Below are 18,370 nucleotides of genomic sequence, written 5' to 3'. Positions count from 1 at the left end.
GAGCATGTAATTCCTTTCCAAAGAATCACCCTTCTTAGCCCCCTGACTCCAAGAAGCATTCTGTTTTATCTCCTGGTGCTCCTAGACTTCAGCCCCAGGTTCCAGCCCAACTCTGTCTGACAAGACACTGTTGGAGGACTACACAACATTCCTTCCACCCCTGGGCTTCTCCTGTCCTGAAATGCCCTCTTGCTCCTTCTCTGCCAATGTAGCTTAATGGTTAGGAATGGAGGTCTGAAGTGGACTTCAAGGGCAGATCCCAACTCCTCTGCTAAGTGCTGGGTGACTTTGGACAAAGCCCTTCACCTCTCAAAGCCCCAAATAGACAGTCAGGGTAATACCACCTACCTACCACCGAGGTTGCTGTATAGTTCAATGAGATAATACACATAAAATGCGTGGTACAGTACCTGGTACACAGTAAAGATCAACAGCCTGTTGCTGTTATCACTGTTGCTGTTGTCATTATTAATTTTATTTTTGGCCTTGGTTTATTCCCCCTCCTTCATAAAACCCTTATCTAATAACCCCAGGCCAAAATAATCTCTCTCTTTTCTCTGAATTATCAAAAGCATTTACCTTTCCTATCACTGATATGGTGGCTAGAGTTTACTGCCCTGCATCGTAACCTTCCCGTGGACATATTGTCTTATTTCCTCCTCTCAGGTATAAGGCCCTTGAAGAAAAGACCTAAGTCGTTTTATGCATTTTGGCTCTTTGTGGGACTGCGGCTATTACATCTTGTGCTGGGAACCTCCCCTTTTCTAAAAGTGAAGGTTAGCTGGGTTAGTTAGCCTAAGAGAAAATGGTGCACTTAAAGCAATCAACGGCGGGGGATCTGGGGTGGCGGTCGCGGTGGAAGTGGGAGGGAGGTTGGGATAAGAGACTCCAGATGGGGACAGAATTGAAAGGAACATTTTTTTTTAATAACTATCTCCTTTCATCTGAGATCTCCTAGCCGCAGGCAATAATATAAGAAAAAAGAGAGCCTCGCCATCGTTTGCCCCCATCTTCCCTGTCGCCTCTTTCTCAGGCAGGACGACGGAAACAGCAAATAGCGGGGTTGGTGGGGGAGGTGGAAGAGGGAGGCCAAAGCCCTTTGCAAGGAACGTGACTCCAGCTAACAACAGGAATTGCAAAAGTGGACCCAAGGATACTAACTCCCGATCCACCACCTCAACTCCAGCCCTGGGGAACCCGTGGCTGGAGGGGACCCAGCTCGCCCACCTCCGGAGATGGGGGTGGACCGAGACTGGCGTTGCTCCGCCCCCGAGCTGGGCGGTGACCAGGAGGCGGCCCCGCAGCGCCGCGCGCTCTGATATAGGGCGCAGCCCGGAGAAGGCGGATCGCTGTGTCCCCGCTGAGGTTAGAAGGCAGGTGGAGAGATGAGCCGGGCGCCTGCGTTCCTCAGCGCGGCCGAGGTGCAGGACCACCTCCGCAGCTCCAGCCTCCTCATCCCGCCTCTGGAGGCAGCTCTGGCCAACTTTTCCAGCGGCCCCGATGGAGGGGTCATGCAGCCGGTGCGCACCGTGGTGCCAGTGGCCAAGCACAGAGGGTGAGTGAAGAAGGCCAGGGCCAGGGGCTGGAGAAACCGGAAAGGAGGAAGAGGAGGGGCGCGAAGGGAAGCAGCGAGGGGGCGGGGTGAAAGCAAGGGGAGGCTTTGCTAATCACTGCTAATGACAGCTGCCACTTATGTGTGCGCTGCCCACTGGGCCAAGTGGGCGCTTTACGGGACTTACCTTGTTTAATAGGTAGGTATTGATGCCACTCTTTTACCGACGGGAAAACTGAGACTCAGAGGGGTGACGTGACTTACCCAATGTTACACAGAGAACTGGGGTGGCTTTTCTCATCCAGAGCCAGACTCCTGAACGTACTCTGCGTACTGCCTAAGGGAAGGGCAGAGGAATGGGGGGAAGGGAGAGGGCCAGTAGGGCAGTGACAGAGGAAAGAACTTGGGGGCTTGATAAACACCCCAGCGTTGTTGGGAAGGAGTTGAAGCTGCTCCCTCTCTCCTTGTAGCTTCCTGGGGGTCATGCCGGCCTACAGTGCAGCAGAGGACGCCCTGACCACCAAGTTGGTCACCTTCTATGAGGGCCACAGCAGCACCTCCACTGTCCCCTCACACCAGGCCACTGTGCTACTCTTTGAGCCCAGCAATGGCTCCCTTCTGGCGGTGAGCAACTCCCTGCCCTGGGTTGGAGCGGGGTCCCTGGGCCCAGAGCTAGACTCCGAAGTTAGTTCTCCATGAGCCCCTGGGGGAGTTTTGATTGTGACCACACATGCTCCTCTATAAGCAGCTGGATACCAGCAATGGTGAAGGTTATCTGTGATGGTGTATCTGTTTCTAGGACTGCCTAAGGATGCATAACCCAGCACCAGAGCCCACTGCTGCTTCAAGTGTGTGACATTGTGGAAGTAATAATCTCATCATTCTTGAATATATTCTTGTCCTATACCAGTTACTCCAAATATACAGCTTGAGCAAACCCAGTAGCCAAGGAAACGTTTATTTAGTGAATCTCTGCAACGTGGAAGAGAAGAGTGTTCCGTAATCCCTGGGAGTCTTTTCTGAGGGGTACACAGTGATCTGTTTTAACATCTAATAATAGTGACAAAAATTAGCAGTAGCCCACATTTATTCAGCCCTCTTTATGTGTCAGGCCCTGTTCTAAACACTTCACATGTATTAACTCTCTTAATCTTAGAACTACTCTATGAGGTAAGTAATGCTATTACCCCCATTTTGCAGATGAGGAAACTGAGTCGTAGAGCAACTATACCCAGCTTACCCAGATTTACATAGCTAATAAATGGCATGGCTGCGCTTCAGACCTACTCAGTGTAAGTCCAGGGCCTATACTCTCTTAAAACAAGCTCTGCTGCCTTTCTACCTGCCTCTTACTGAGCGCTTATCGTGTGCCAGGCAGGAGAAATTGATCTCATTCAATCCTGACAACATTCCTCTGTGGGAGTTTTTATTACACCTCTCTCCTCCCAATTTCTAGGTCTGTCTGAGCTTGTACTGTTAACTGCTATGCTCTGTGCCCTCCAAGCTGCCTCTGAGACCAGACCATGGAGATGTCATCAGGGACAATCTCTAATTCTACCCAAACCTCCCTGGATCCTTAGATCCTCCTTCTCCCCTGAATTTCTGGCTCTCCAGGGAAGCTGGCTGTTTGTTACACCTCTGGGAAGAGTATCTAGCTCTTCCCAACCTACATTCATCCAATGGAGATGACATCCATGATATCTACCAGCAGTGATTCCCCAGGAAAGTGGGACCAGCTCAGGCTTTGAAACTAAATGACAAGCCCTTAGATTCTTCCTGAATCTGCTCAGTAGCTAAGTGATTCACTTCCTCATCTATAAAATGAGAATACTGATTCTACCTGGTGAGGATCAACTGAGATGAATAACTTACAAATAGAGAAGAAGAGTGCAAAGGATGGTGGTTATTATTAGCCAAAAGTAATTCAGAATCACCAGGGGGCTTTTAAAAACAAGGATGGCTGGGTCCCACCCCTAGAGGTTCAGATTCAGTTAATCTAAAGGTCATGTCTGGACATCTGTATCTTTACAAAGCTCCCCACATGTAAGGCCACTTACATGTGGAAGCCATTGGAAGACATTGGAAGCCACTGAAGAATAGTTTTAGGGCCCTTGCACAGATGTCAGATGGCTTACTCTTATTCCTCAAGTTCCTCTTTAATTGGTGTTTTGAGAATCCCAGGGCAAGAAAAGAAAACAGGCAGTCCTTGAGGGCTCACTATGTGCTAGACGTTTTCATGTATGCCAATGCATTTAATCCTCACGAAACCCCTCTAAATGGTTGGCATTATCTTTGTTTTCACAAGTGAGGAAGCCAGTGCTTAGAGATTAAGATATTTGTTCAAAGGTGCATTTCTGGTAGATGGAAGAATTGGATCCAGGTCTGACACACTCTTTGTAGGATACTATAATGCTTCATAGGGCTCCTCTTTTAGAGCTGCTTCTCTCCGCCTACGTAGTGGGTAGGGGTGCCCCTGTTTACTGTCTGTCCTTTCCTCCAGGTCATGGATGGAAATATCATAACTGCAAAGAGAACAGCTGCAGTATCTGCCATCGCCACCAAGGTAAGACCAGTGCCTGGCTGTGCTATCAAGGTGAGTCGGTGGGTGGGGTTGGATGTCTCAAGCTTGAAAGCCTAAGGAAATGAGGAACTTATTTTGGTTTTTCATTGGACATAGCTGGAGCCACGTACCAGATATGGGATGTCAGGTGAGCACAGTGATTCACGAAATTATTAGCTACCATTTAATGAGCACAACCAGATTCCAGGTCCTTTCCATGCATTATTCCTGATCTTCACATCAACCTTGCAAAATAGATATGATTATCTCCATTTGCCACATATAGGGAATCTGGCTCAGAGAGGTTATGTGAGTTGCTCAGGATCACTAAGTGGAAGAGCAAGAATTTAAGACTTGACCTCTCCCCCTCCCAGGACTGCTTTCCTGCCCTTGTATGACACTGCTCCTGGTAGATCAGTGTGGTTGCCCCATAGGGCAGAGCCAGTACTGCATAAGAAGCAGAGGGGGAGCTGAACAGATCCAAGCCAGACTCATGTATTCATTCAGCCAGTATTGAATGAGATCCTACCACATGTCAGGCACGGTTCTAAATGCTGGGCATATGGCAGTGAACAAGACAGAGAGTGGCACACACAGGGGAGGTTAGACAATAAACAAAATAAAAACTAAAACACATAGTAAGATTTGCTAAAAAATAATTAACCATCAACAACAAGTCTCTTTTGAGTTTAATAATACACTAGGGTTTGCTAAAACAACAACAACAACATAAAACACATAGTATGTTAGAAGGATGGAAATAAAGCTAACTCGAGAGTATTGGGGAAGGGTGACATTTTAAATTATCCAGGAAAGATCTCACTGAGAAGGTGACATTTGAGTAAAAACTGAAGGAAGTGAATGAGCGAACCATGCAGAAATGGGAGGAGGGGAGGACCTCTCTGGGCAGAAGGTAAAGCAAGTGATGGGGGTGAAGATGTCCCTAAGCTGTGTCGGGGTACAAGAAAAACAGTATTTTTAGAGGTTAGAGTTAAGAAGAGGAGGCTTTGAAAACTGGGTGTCTGTGGGAATGATTGGACACTGGAATCTTTCCCATTAAATGGAGAAGCACAAGGTCTGGGACTGCTGGTTTATGAAGCCTGAATACAAAGAAAATGCGGGACCTGGGGGAGGGTTGGAGCAGCAAAGACCAGGTGTTCAGACCATAAGTGTGTTAAGGTCTTCTAAGCATATGATGGGGAGGGAAGAATGAGAGGATTAGTCTGGTAATTATATGGGAAGGGAGTAGAATACAGTACACACCTCGTTGAACTGGTTTTTTAAATTATATGCAGGCCCAACTCAGACTGGATTAATTGAGGGGCTCCTTGAGATATGTTTGCTGATAACTTAGGAACAGAATGACTCTGACAATACTGCCTTCCATTTGTAAAGGACTTTGGTGGTTTTCAAAATAATTCCCAACCTATTGTCTCGACTTCCTTTGGGTTTCTGTGAAGAAGGCGGAACAAGTATCATTGGCCTCACTTTGCTCAGAAGGAAATGGAGACTAGGGTTTCCTGAAGTCACTTAACCCAGGTAGCTGTGGGTCTTGTCCCAGATCGGTAGTTTCCACTTCAAGTTATGCAGCAGCATCACCTGGGGGGTATTTTAAAAATTCAGCTTCCCAAAACCGCTGAATCAAAATGGCTGAGGGTGGGGACCCAGAAACTAGTTTTTTTAATAGTCTCTGGTTCAGTCTGATGATCAGCTAGGTTTGGGGACCAAACTGTTGTAGACCCAGCTCTCAGTTACACCGTGCTTTGTCGCACTGATAAAAGTCTGCACTGTCAAGAGAGTGGAGAATCATTGGGTTGATGCTTCCGAGTTTAGGCTGAAACCTCACAGCTTTGTTCCCAGAGGCTCAGATGGGTTATTTCTATAAGGAACAACGGATCTATTTTACTTTTCTCCCCCTAAGAGTAGAATGCTTTCCTTTTCCACCACTTCTCTTTCAGTTAGGGCTTTTGGGAGGAGGATGAGAAATACAGAAAGTTCTCGGGTCTGATGGACACTATAACTTCTTTGCATTTGGGTTACATATAACCTTAGTTGGCGACTCTGACACGCTTTCTCAAGATGGCAATATGTATCAGGGTTTATCTCTGACATGCATTTTTTCAACAAATATTTGAGTGCCCAGCAGGCGCCAGGCCCCATGCTCAGCATGAGTCATAGAATGGTGAGCAAAATAGATACAGTGCCTGCCACCATGGAGCACAGAGTCCACTTGAGGAGACAGATATTAATCCAAAGATCATACCAATAAATGTGAAACTACAACTCTGACAAATACATTGAATGAAAGGGGTGAAGTGCTATGAGAGTTAAAATGGGGGGTCTTGATCTAGTGGGTGAGATTTGGGAAGATTTTTCCTGTGTAAAGGCTATCTGAGCTGAGATTTGAAGAATAATCAGAGTTACTTGTGAGGCGCAGAGGGGAAAGTATTCCAGGCAGAGGAAAGAACCTGTGCAAAGGCCCTGTGGTTGACAGAGGCACATGTGCTTGAGGAACTGTAAGGAGGCCGGTGTGGCTGGAGGACAGGAAGCACAGGGGAGCGTGAGAGGGCGCTGAAGAGATGGGAGTGCCAGACCACACAAGGCCTTAGCAAATGTCAATGAAACACAGACTTTCAAACTCTTTGTTTCAGTGAGAAACCTATCAGATTCATATGCACGTTTTCAATTATCTGCATGCTTTTGGGAAAAGAACGAAGTGCCATTAATCCTGTTATGAGTCTTATAAACGTTATACCATTTAGGAAAAGAGATGTCAGGTATAACATTATTACCAGGGCAACAAATTATCAAGTAAGACAACCAATGAGAATTAGAGATTTAGTTCCAGAGGTTGAAGGTTACTTTTACAGGACACTGCAACAGTTTCTGAAGCCCAAGTGTACTTCCAAGAATAGAGTCATATTAACTGCGAACAGGAAAAAAAATTGTTTTAGTTAAGGAAAAATCACCTAATTCTCCTTATTGGACAAGAGCATAAGATTGCTAGTTTTGTGGATACTGTCATTTTGAAAACTTTTTAAATCAGCTTCTTTGAACTATATTTTATGGCGCAAAATGGTCTCTCTCCCTGTGCAGCTATAGGAGAAATGAACATCTGCTAATATTTCTGAGACTCCTTTTTGCTAGGAATTAATAATTAAGAAGACTTTCACTTTTAAGATTATACTCCAGAATTTCAATAATTAGCACTGTAAGAAAAAACAGACCCAAGGAACTCAAATTTTACTAAATGAAATAGAGAAAAGGCAGAAGAGGGTCTTATTTAATACACATAGTTTGAGGGGCAAGAGATGTCCTTCCTCCATCCCAGTTCTCAACCAAGGACAATTTTACCACCTGCCCCAGGGCCATTTAGCAATGTCTGGAGACATTTTTGGTTGTCACAACTGCAAGTGTGGGGGGTGTTAATGGATAGAGGCCAGGGATGCTGCTAAACATCCTCTAATGCACAGGACAGCCCACCCCTCCCACCACCACCCTTCCACTCCCCAGCCACTGCCAACAAAGAATTATCCAGCCCAAATGTCAGTAGTTCCAAGTTGAGAAACGCTGCTCTATTTCTTATAGGTAATAGGAGATGTGTGCCAATTCTGTGCAAATAAAACTGTCTCTGTCCTCATGGGGCCTACAGACCAGTACAAGAAAATAAATCTGTAAATAAGTAAGTGCTATGAAGTGGTGAATTCTATCAGGGAGGTCAAAAAGACTTCACTGGAAGAGTGTCACATGACATGAGTTGATCGTAGAACCCCACTTCCAAACACAGACACACATACACCCTTAGCAGGTGCCACGAGTTCCAGCTCAACGTTCCTCTTTAAAAGAAGATAGAGGCTGAGAAACAATCAACAGAGAGTGGGCTGAGCAAACATAGCTGAGAACCCTGCATCACAAGGCTCATGGATTCCAGGTGGCTCTTAGTAGCAACTCAGGGCTCTGAGAAGTGGGTGTTGCTTATCATGTCCCTGAGATGGGGTAGCATGGGAGAAAGAATGTGGGCTTTGGAGAATAAAAGATGTGGTTTTAGAACCCCGCTGTGCCATTTAATAATTGTGGGACCCTGTGCAAGCTACTTAACCTGTCTGGACCTCAATTTCTTCATCTGTAGGAAGAGGATAACAATAAGAGTATCTGGCTCATAGGGTCATTGTCTGGATTAAATGAGATCATGTGGGTTAAGCATTGGCATACATTAAGTGCTCAGTGAAGGCTCATTCCTTCCCTCCACATTCTATGGAGGGGAAACAAACACAAAATGACAACTTCTTGATTGCCTGAGAGGTTTTTTTAAAATATATTTGTCATATAACATTGTGTAAATTTAAGGGGTACAACATGTTTATTTAGTACATTTATATATTGTAATATGTTTGACATTGTAGCGATAACTAGCACTTCCTTTTTAGTGGTTGGGATGATTAAGTTCTAGTCTCTTAGCTAGTTTGATGATTATAATACAATATTGTTGTCTGTATTTGCTATACTGTGCATTAGATCTCTAGGGCTTAATCTGAAAAAGCCAAACTCTTAAAAACAGAGAGTAAAATGGTGGTTACCAGGGGGTGGGGGTGAGAGGATAGGACATATGTTACCCCAGAGTTCTTAAGGGAGCTGAAGATAGGACAGAAGTCACCTCATACTCAAACTATATTTGTTCTTTACCTTGCTGCTAGTGTCTCCTTTGACCTTTTCCATCTCATTTCTCTCAAATAGTTTTTGAAACCGCCCAGCAGTGAAGTGTTATGCATCCTTGGGGCTGGGGTCCAGGCCTACAGCCATTATGAGGTCTTCACAGAGCAGTTCTGCTTTAAGGAGGTAAGTCGAGGGAGGGTTGGGGGAGATGGGGGGAGCAAATGGCCATGACCTTTGTCTATACGCCTTCACTGCAATGTGGGTTATGCTGAAAGAGTTAGGTGGAGAGTCCCGTCTAGACCATTCTTATAATGACTTGCCCAGAAGCCCCGTTGAAGGTAAAGAGTGGGGGGAAGGCCTGAATCACCTCTTTCCAGTTTCTCAATTCACAGGGTTCGCCTGAGGTTGCAGCGAGGCAGCTACGTTAGTTAAAGGATTATATTATATTCATTAGCATCGTGCATCACTTAACAACGGGGATATGTTCTGAGAAATGCGTCGTTAGCCGATTTCGTTGTTGTGCGAACATCATAGAGTGTACTTACACAAACCTAGATGGTATAGCCTACTATACACCTAGGCTATATGGTACTAATCTTATGGGACCACCATCTTATATGTGGTCCATCCTTGACTAAAACGTTTTTATGCGGGTCACGACTGTATATACATTCAGTTGTCCTTTGGGCCTTTCTCTGTGCTTCTCTTAGGAGAATCCGGGAGTCTTTAAGTATTCAGGGTTATGGATCCAGGAACTGGGAATGAGACCTAGAGGGCAGGAGGCCACAGCATCCCCTTCTGCAGCCTATATGTTGGTCCACCTTTACCCCATCGTGACTCACACTTCCTACTGGGAATATTTGATGCTACTTTTTATTTTATTTTTTTGTACTTGTATGAAAGGAGTGGGACAGATTTAAAGTATCATTTTTTATTATAAAAATAATACCTCTGCTTTAGGAAATGTGGATTGTAAGGAAGAAAAGAAGAGAAAAATTCCCCTTTATCTGTTTTCAAAGACAAGCAGTTAACATTTTCCAGTCTTCTCTCATCAGCTTTGTATAACATAGTTGTGTATCCTGTCTTTTCATTGAATGTTCTAACACCATCACTTTTCCAGATTACCTACTTTTTGCATAGTATTTGCATAATTTTCTATCAAGAAGGGTGGTATGGTTAACCATTCTCTTATGACTGAGCATGCTATATTGTTTTTCACCTTGGTTGCTGAATTTACTTAGACATAACATTTATTTCTATTTTGTCATATTTTCTTAAGAGAGATCATTTAGGCCTTATTTTCAGTTGAAGGCTGACAACCCCCACCCCAGACATCGAAATCTGTTCAGCAAGCTGGCAAGTGTCCACCTCCTGGTGATGCCAATAACCTCCGCCTCTACCCTCCAGCACCTTCCAGAATTCTAATTGTAGCTACTACTCTTGGCCTTTTCATCTGCTGCACCATTCACTCCTCAGACCCTTCCCATCTTTCATTCCCTACACACCCATTAGAGACGAAGTTATCCTGTGCACAGCACTGCCGTAGATAATCCCGTTTGGGAATCCCACACCTGCTATGACCCCTTTACAGAGTCTCAAACATAAAGTGTGAATTTGTTGCTGACTTTGCCCAGTTGTCATTCACATTTTACAGACATGAAAACTTAGGCTGAATGAGGTTAAGTAACTCCAGGAGCAGTAAGAGGTAAAGCGGGGATTGATTCCAAGCCTGCCTAGCTCCAGAACTTGCTCTAGTAATCATCAAGCTATATTATATATATATATTAAGCACTATATATATATTATGCTACTGGGGCTATATGTCCCAAGCTAGAACTGAAAACCTTCCCCCCTTCTTTATAAGGGGAAAGGGGTAGAGAAAGGTCATTTTCAAATATCTGGCCAGGTGTCTGCCCAGATTAACGCTGTACCCTTGATCAAGTGCTCATTCTCCCTAGGGAATGATTTAAATAACCACAGCCCTTACCCCAAAGTGGTTCAACTTTCCCTTGGCACCCCAGGGCTTGATATAACATAAACAGCCAAACAGTCATGGCACCAATGTCCTCTTGTTACCCTCAATGAAGGTGAGGATATGGAATCGCACCAAGCAAAAAGCGGAGAAGTTTGCGGACACAGTGCAAGGAGAGGTACAGGTCTGTTCATCGGTCCAGGAGGCTGTGACAGGTGCAGATGTGATCATCACAGTCACCATGGCGACAGAGCCCATTTTATTTGGTGAATGGGTGAAGCCAGGGGCTCACATCAATGGTAAGCACAGTGGCTCCATGAGCCATGGGTAGGTGGAGGCCAGACTCGTCTCTAGGCTGGACCAAAGGGCCGCATCTGCAGAGCTGTTTCACTCATGCAAAATGCCTGAGCTTTTTAAGGGCCTCAGAAACATGTGAGTCCTGAAAAACAGTATTCACTCCAAAATATGAAACAAAAATAGCAAACTTGAAACTAATAAATTTAATTAAGGTTCTGTGTAATGTAACATTACGGCAAATGGTCAGTCACAGCTCAGTTCTTAAATGTAGTGAAGTTTAAATTACAAAAGCCAAATGACTTATTTATTCTTAACATTTAGAATTATGAAAAAATCTTTTTTTTTAATTGCAGCACAAAAGACATTTAATGTGACATGTGGATGCTTTTTAATAGCAATAGTGATGGGATGGGACTCTAAACATAAGAGTTCCTGGGGCCTCTGAAGATCCTCAAATGGCCCTGGGGTTTATAGCAAGAGCTGGTCTATATTGAATACTTACTATTGCAGGTGCTGTTCTAAATTTTTTATATGTATTATGTTATCTAATCCTTACATTCCTTTTGAGGTCGGTGCTATTATTATCATGACCCTCATTTTATGGGTGAGTAAACCAAGGCAAGGAGAGATTGAGTAACTTGCCCAAAGTCAGAGGTTCTTAGTGGCAGAGCTGGGACTTGAACTGAGGCAATCTATCCTCAGAGCCTAAGCTCTTAAATAATACTCCATATTATCTTTCAATAAGAAGACTAGATTCTGGTGAGCGAGCAGGCGAAAACTAGAGGATTTAAACATGTTATCAGTACCCCATGTTTTAATGACAAGCACATGGTGTGAACTCAAAAGCTAAGATGTCTGCACACATTGGCAGATGAGCAGGCAAGAGCCAAGTACCATGATGATGCATTCATTCACAAATTTATGTTGAATCCCTACTATGTGCCAGCCACTGTTCTAGATACTGGGGATTCCACAATAAACCAGCACTCAAGGTCACTGCTCTCCTGGTGCTTACATTCTACTGAGAGGAGATAGATAAGGAACAAGTAAACAAATAGATGAACTAGATAGTTCTAGCTAAGGATAAGTTCTGTGAAGGACACAAAACGTGGCATGTTTGAGGAATGGGCCAAAGCAAATCGAAGGTCTCAGCCTTTGTGGGACTGGTGTTATGATGTGAGTTTAGGGGGTAGGTAAGAGGTATGGCTTAGCTGGTAGGTAAGAGATGGGTCGGAGCTGGCTTTATGGACCATTTCAGGAAGGACTTGGGAAATTAAGAGAAACCAGTTCTTGGTGAAATAGACAAGAGCTGAATCTTCAATAAGACTGATTTTTTTTTTTTTTTCAGCTTAAAACAGCATGTATTTATTATCTCAGTTTCTGTGGCTCAGGAGTCTGAGCCTGGGTTAGCTGGGTCCTCTGCTCACACAAGGACGAAATCAAGGTGTTATCCAGGCTACAGTCTCATCTAGAGTCCTCTTCCAGGCTCACGTGGTTGTGGCAGGTTCTTTACGTTGTAGGACAAAGGTGCCCATTTCCTTGGGGCCACTCTCAGCTCCTAGAGGCTGCCCACATTCCTTGTCACGTGGACACTCCATCTTGAAAGCCAGTAACAGAGAATCTCCCTCACATTGGATCCCTCTCACACTTTGAATCTCTCTCCCAGAAGGGCTGGCTTGATTTTAAGTCAAGGCATCTCTTATATTTCCCTAGCCTAAAGACAAAACTGGTTTATGTGTTCACAGAGGCACAAATATACTTAAGAAAAGTATGTTACAAGTACAGTTGACGGGGAAACACCAATAACAGATTTTTCCTTCTTTACAGCTTGGCTAAGAGATAGGCTCAATTCCAATCTCCCCTGCATCTCCTTCTCCTGCGTCCATCCCCCACCAGCCACTGTCTGACCCTCACCCATTCCAGCCCCACTGAAGCAAGGCCAGAGCCCAGTCTGAGTCAGGCCCTGCCATTTGCTGCCTGGCCCACCTCCATCTGCCCACGTGGCGTCACACAGCCCTTTGAGAACTCACCCTGCTCAGAAGAACTGGAGGAACAAGTGCAATGAGAAGAGATGACTTGAGAAGCTAGAGTTTTTCCCACCAGTTTATGATTTACTTACGAGCTTCGTTAGTGCTTTTGTTCTGTAGAACTCCCCACACAAACAACCTTCAAGATGGGCATTTTTACACCACTTTCTTTGAAAATTAGAGTGAGGGAGAACAGCAGGAAAGGGAACAAGTAGAGAAAACTGGACAGCAGCATGAGAAGGCATATAAATGCTGCCTTATGTTGGTATCAGGCTTTATAGCAGCTTCCAAAGACCGCTGGCCGTGGGCCGGATCCAGCCAGCAGATATGTTTTGTTTGGACCATAGAGTGTTCTTAAAACAAGAAATAACACATGCAAATAGATTTCCTGCTTCTTTTTTTTAAAAAAAAAAATGGGAATATCTAACAGTGGACCTGCATTCTCACATGGCAATAATTAGCTGGAACTGAACAATGTCCTTTTTAGAAGGGCCTGGTTTCTTCTGTGTACCTCGGTCTCCATCATTTCCAATCCAGTCCCTCTGACCAGCTTTGCTCATTTTCATGACCTGCCTGGCCCTGCAGGCATTTGGTTGCAGCCTCTGTGTTATCCTACGTGCTGGTGCCAGGAGACATGATTCCTTGGATTCACTGTTACAGTTCTGGACTCTGTAGAGGATGTGAAACCTCAGTGTTAGGATGGAGCCAATTTTCTTTGTTGTGTTTTCTTCATGACCCTGACACTTGGCTTTTTTGTCATGAGTTAAGAGAGAAGTGGTTGGGGGTGAGGAATGGGAATGATTGAAGAGCAAGCAGACAGACAGAAGACAGAGGAGTGTGGGGTATGAATAAACTGCAAGTGATATCTCTGTTTGAGGTTTTTGTAGGGAAGTCACTGCTCCCGATAAGTGGAAGAGGCACAAAAGGCATGGCGCTCTCCCAGACCTAGATGCACTTATTAGGTACATAACTTTGGCAAGCACCTTCACTTTCATTTCTTTGAGCCTCAGTTTGTGCATCTCATCAATGGGAATCAGATATGAAGTGTACTTGTGAAGACTATAAATAGTATATGTGAAACATACCACAGAGAGTAGGCACCCGGTAAATGAATGCTAAGTTGCCTCAAAATCTTTTAGGAATGAGATGGGATATGAAATGGAAAGGAAAAAGTGGTAGGTATTATTCTTATTAGTGAATATTCAGTCTTGCTGATTGGGAAGGGGTTGGCCTGGGGAAATAAGGCATTCCAAATCTGAATGTTCCCATGTGTCCTCTGTCCCCTTCTTTTCCTCACCCTTCTTCCATTCTTTGGCGCATTTAGCATCCCTTGCGACTGTTTCTGGGCTCAGGGTCTGTTTTGCTGTCTTTTAGCCATCGGAGCGAGCAGACCCGACTGGAGAGAGCTGGATGATGAGCTCATGAAACAAGCGGTGCTGTACGTGGATTCCCAGGAGGCTGCCCTGAAAGAGTCTGGAGATGTCCTCTTGTCAGGGGTGAGCCTCTTCTCCTGGTGGGCTGCTGCCCAGCTGGCCTCCTGGGGATCTCAGGGTTTCATTAACTTCCCCATCTATTTGGCCTGCTCCAGACTTCGGTCACTCCCACCTCTTTGTGGGGTGACAGCTCCTAAACATCTCTCAATCTTTTCTAATCCCCTTTCAGAATATTGTGGCTATTATGGTGATGACATGTGTTTTCCTTTGTCTGGAGGGAGAAGCTTGATGGATTCCATTGGACTGGGCTGTCCTATAAAGCAATGGGGTTGGGAGATGGGAGCTTGTTGCAGCCTGGAAACCTTCCCAATGTGGCCAACAATGTAGGACTATGGTTGGCCACTTTCTGGCCTTCTTTTTCTTTTGTAATCAGGGCAAAGAAACAAGAAGGGGGCTGCCAAAATGAATGTTCAGATAAGAACATGCCCATTTCCTCACGAAGACAGTGTCCTGGCAGGATATTCCCCTGTCCAGAAACTTGTATCTCTGCATTTGTGGTATCATAAAGGCAGATGCTGCCCAAACAGGATTCAAGGAGGAAGCATCCTCCCTGACATCACCCAGTTCACCAATGATCTTTTTATCCAATTTATCCCTTATCCAGTTAAGGGATGCCCTCCCTGACCTGGCTTCAGGACCTGGCCAGAGCAGACATTAGCTCCGTGGCCTGGGTCAGTGTGTGTTCATTTCACAGGCTGAGATCTTCGCTGAACTGGGAGAAGTGGTGAAGGGAGTGAAGCCAGCCCACTGTGAGAAGACCACGGTGTTCAAGTCTTTGGGTAAGGGCCATTGCTCCCAGGGCACAAATCTAACCAGAGCACAAGGCAGGTTTACCCATTGGTAGGAAGAGGAATGAGTCACCAGGCTCCGTAGCTGAATCATTGTGAAATCCATCATTTGGGTCAATTATTTACTTGTCTTAGCATAGTGGGTAAGCCCATGAACTCTGGAACTAGGCAGTCCTGGGGTGGATTCCCTTCTCTGCCACTCCCTGGGCATGCGTTTTTGGGCAAATGACCTCACCTCTCTGAGCCACGGTTTCTTTACCTGTTACCTTGAGTTTTTATAAGAATTAAGTGAGGTGTGTGTGTAAAACGATTTGCGCATAGCAAGTGTCAGCAGTAAATCATTTAGACTTAAATGTAAATGAAACTGAGAAGAAGATATCCTTCAGGGGTGGGGGGGGATAAAGATGTTAAAAGGCAGGGAGCTTAAGGGAAATGGCAGGGAAACCGAACATGAGAGACACCCAGACAGGAAGTACAGCCTGACACCTCTTTTTTCCGTCCTTCCCTACCCCCGTTTGCTGATTTGAGGAGGGCTTCCGTGGGGAGCCCCACTACTACCTGAGTTGGTACAGGCAGAAGCCCAACAAAGTGTGGGCTCCTAGTGGCTGGTCTGCCCCTCAGCCCAGCTATCCCACCTCACCAGATGTAAGAACATGGACACACAGAGCTGATATTGGTAACAGAGCTGATATTCAGCTAATACTCCTAAAATACTGAAATACTCCGAAACTGGTTGGTAAACTGAGCCCCTCAAGAATGTCCTCTGTTCTTCTCTAAAGATCTTCCATATTTCTTATGATCAAGCACCAAAGCTTTAATGCTTGGCAGAGCATTAGGAATGCTCCAGCCACCCGGCACCCATACCAATCACTCAGTATCCATGACTTGCTGGCTGTTAAATATTTTTAAAATCTCTCATGCACGGGAAGACAGGCAAAGGCAGTATAAACTTTACCTAGAGCCTGGTTCAAGGACATCACACTGATTCAGTTCTATCTGGAAGTTTAAGAGTTTCTAGCAGGTCAGAGGTCAGCCGACCCCCTGCAGGAGACAGACCACTGCAGAAACCTGCTCTACCCTTTGGAGCTGTTTTTGTTTTCTCACTTTTGGGGATTGGTTTATTGTCATATCCTTTCATCTAGCACATACATATTAAACAGCTATTATGTTATCATGCTCTGTAACTGGGTGCAGTGATAGCTACAAAATTAATAAAAACCAGCCCCCACGCTTTAAGAACATGTACCCATTAGAGGTTAAGGTATGTAACCAAAACTACAAGACAAAGGGGAGCTGCTAAAGGATGCAGGGTCTGGACTAGACCGGGGGTCAGCAAACCGCAGCCTGTGGGCCAAACCCAGCCCACCAAATGTTTTTGTACAGCCCACAAGCTAGGAATGGTTTTTATATTTTCACATGATTGGAAAAAAGAAAAACAAAAAAATATTTTGTGACACATGGAAATTTTATGAAATTCAAACTTCATTGTCCATAAAGAAAATTTTATTGGACACAGCCAGGCTCATTTGTTTACCTATTGCCTATGGCTGCTTTTGCACTACAACTGCAGAGCTGAGTAATTGCAACAGAGACCATATGGCCTGCAAAGCCTAAAATGTTTACCATCTAGCCCTTTACAGAAAGCTTTCTGACCCCTGAACTAAACTTTGAAGGATACTTAAAATTTGTTTGGTGGGCATGTCTTGCTTTGTATTATATTCCCTGCCTTGCCCTACCCTTCACAGAGCCTCCAAGCCTGAGCTCTCCTCTGCTATCTGTCCATGATGAGTATTAGCAGCACAGACAATGTATCAGGAAACTGCCAGGCAAGGGGCCTGGGCTGTTTCAGGAGAAGTTCTGACAAAGAGTGAACCAAATTTCTGTCCATTCCAGGAATGGCGGTGGAAGACCTGGTTGCAGCCAAGCTGGTGTATGATTCCTGGTCGTCTGGTAAATAAAATGATGGAACTTTGCATTGAGGTGGATACTACAGCTCAAGGGATGTTGCCACCAATTGTCTCATAATTTCTAGATCAAATGAGGGAGCCCAGTGCCCAGTGAGCTATGTTTTGTGCTTATCATGTCTTACCCTGAATAATGAGATCCCTACTTATGTTTGTAGGTGGAAAGCAAAACTAGGTGGCCATTTCTTCTGTAACACCAGACTATACTAGCACTTTTTCCCCTTGTATTTCACTACTTCTGTAATTCCCTGAAATAAAGCATTTTCCAATTCTGCAGTTCTTCTTTGGTAACTTCTATCCCTCATGGCAAGGAAAGTAAAGGGATCAAGTGCTTCCACTCACTCCCTGGGACAGATCCAATGACTATAATTAAATTTTTTTCTATTTTTTAAATTGGCATACAATTTACGTACCATAAAATTCACAGAAGTGTACAATTCAGTGGTTTTTAGTATATTCACAGAGTTGTGCAACCATCACCACTGTCTAATTCCAGGACATTTTCATCACCCCAAAAAGAAACACGGTACCCATTAGTAGTCACTCCCCATTCCCTTCTTCCCAGCCCCTGCCAACCAGTAATCTACTTTCTGTCTTTATGGATTTACCTCTTCTGGACTTTTCATATAAATGGGGTCATACAATAGCCTTTGGTTTCTGGCTTATAATTCAAGGAACGATGGAGTTTCTATATGGGTCAGAACTCCTTTGGTCACAAGTGATACAGACAACACCTCCAACTACCTTAAGCTGAATGAATGAATGAATGAATAAGGAATGGAATTTATTGGCTCTTATAATTAAGAAGTACACAGGTAACTAGTTTCAGCTGCAACTGTATCCAGGGGCTCCAGGTGTCATCAGGACCCAGTCTTGCTCTCTCCATCCCTCAGCTCTGTTTTCTTCAGTGTTGGCTCCATGATCAAGCAAACTATCCTCTGGTAGTGGCAGGGTGTTTGCCAGGAGCTCCTGAATCATAGGCTGTCCTCTTCAGCAACCCTAAAAGAAATAGAGATTCTCATCCTTAAGAGTTGAAAGTTCCAGAATTGGGACTCAGTGGACCA

At 44.7% G+C, this 18,370-nt stretch overlaps 1 protein-coding gene across 1 annotated transcript; it reads left to right on the top strand.

The window, feature by feature from the left end:
• The first annotated feature begins 1,353 nt into the window (after positions 1 to 1,353).
• CRYM (crystallin mu) lies at positions 1,354 to 17,582 on the top strand. Its single transcript, XM_058569909.1, has 8 exons — positions 1,354 to 1,555; positions 2,023 to 2,176; positions 4,053 to 4,115; positions 8,847 to 8,948; positions 10,853 to 11,036; positions 14,436 to 14,557; positions 15,249 to 15,333; positions 17,236 to 17,582. The coding sequence occupies exons 1-8, from the start codon at positions 1,386 to 1,388 to the stop codon at positions 17,298 to 17,300; spliced, it is 945 nt and encodes a 314-aa protein (XP_058425892.1). The 5' UTR covers positions 1,354 to 1,385; the 3' UTR covers positions 17,301 to 17,582.
• Positions 17,583 to 18,370: the final 788 nt, after the last annotated feature.

Source organism: Diceros bicornis, chromosome 26 (assembly GCF_020826845.1).
Source record: "Diceros bicornis minor isolate mBicDic1 chromosome 26, mDicBic1.mat.cur, whole genome shotgun sequence".
Lineage (NCBI taxonomy): Eukaryota > Metazoa > Chordata > Mammalia > Perissodactyla > Rhinocerotidae > Diceros > Diceros bicornis.
This window is presented reverse-complemented; position numbering and strand designations above follow the sequence as displayed.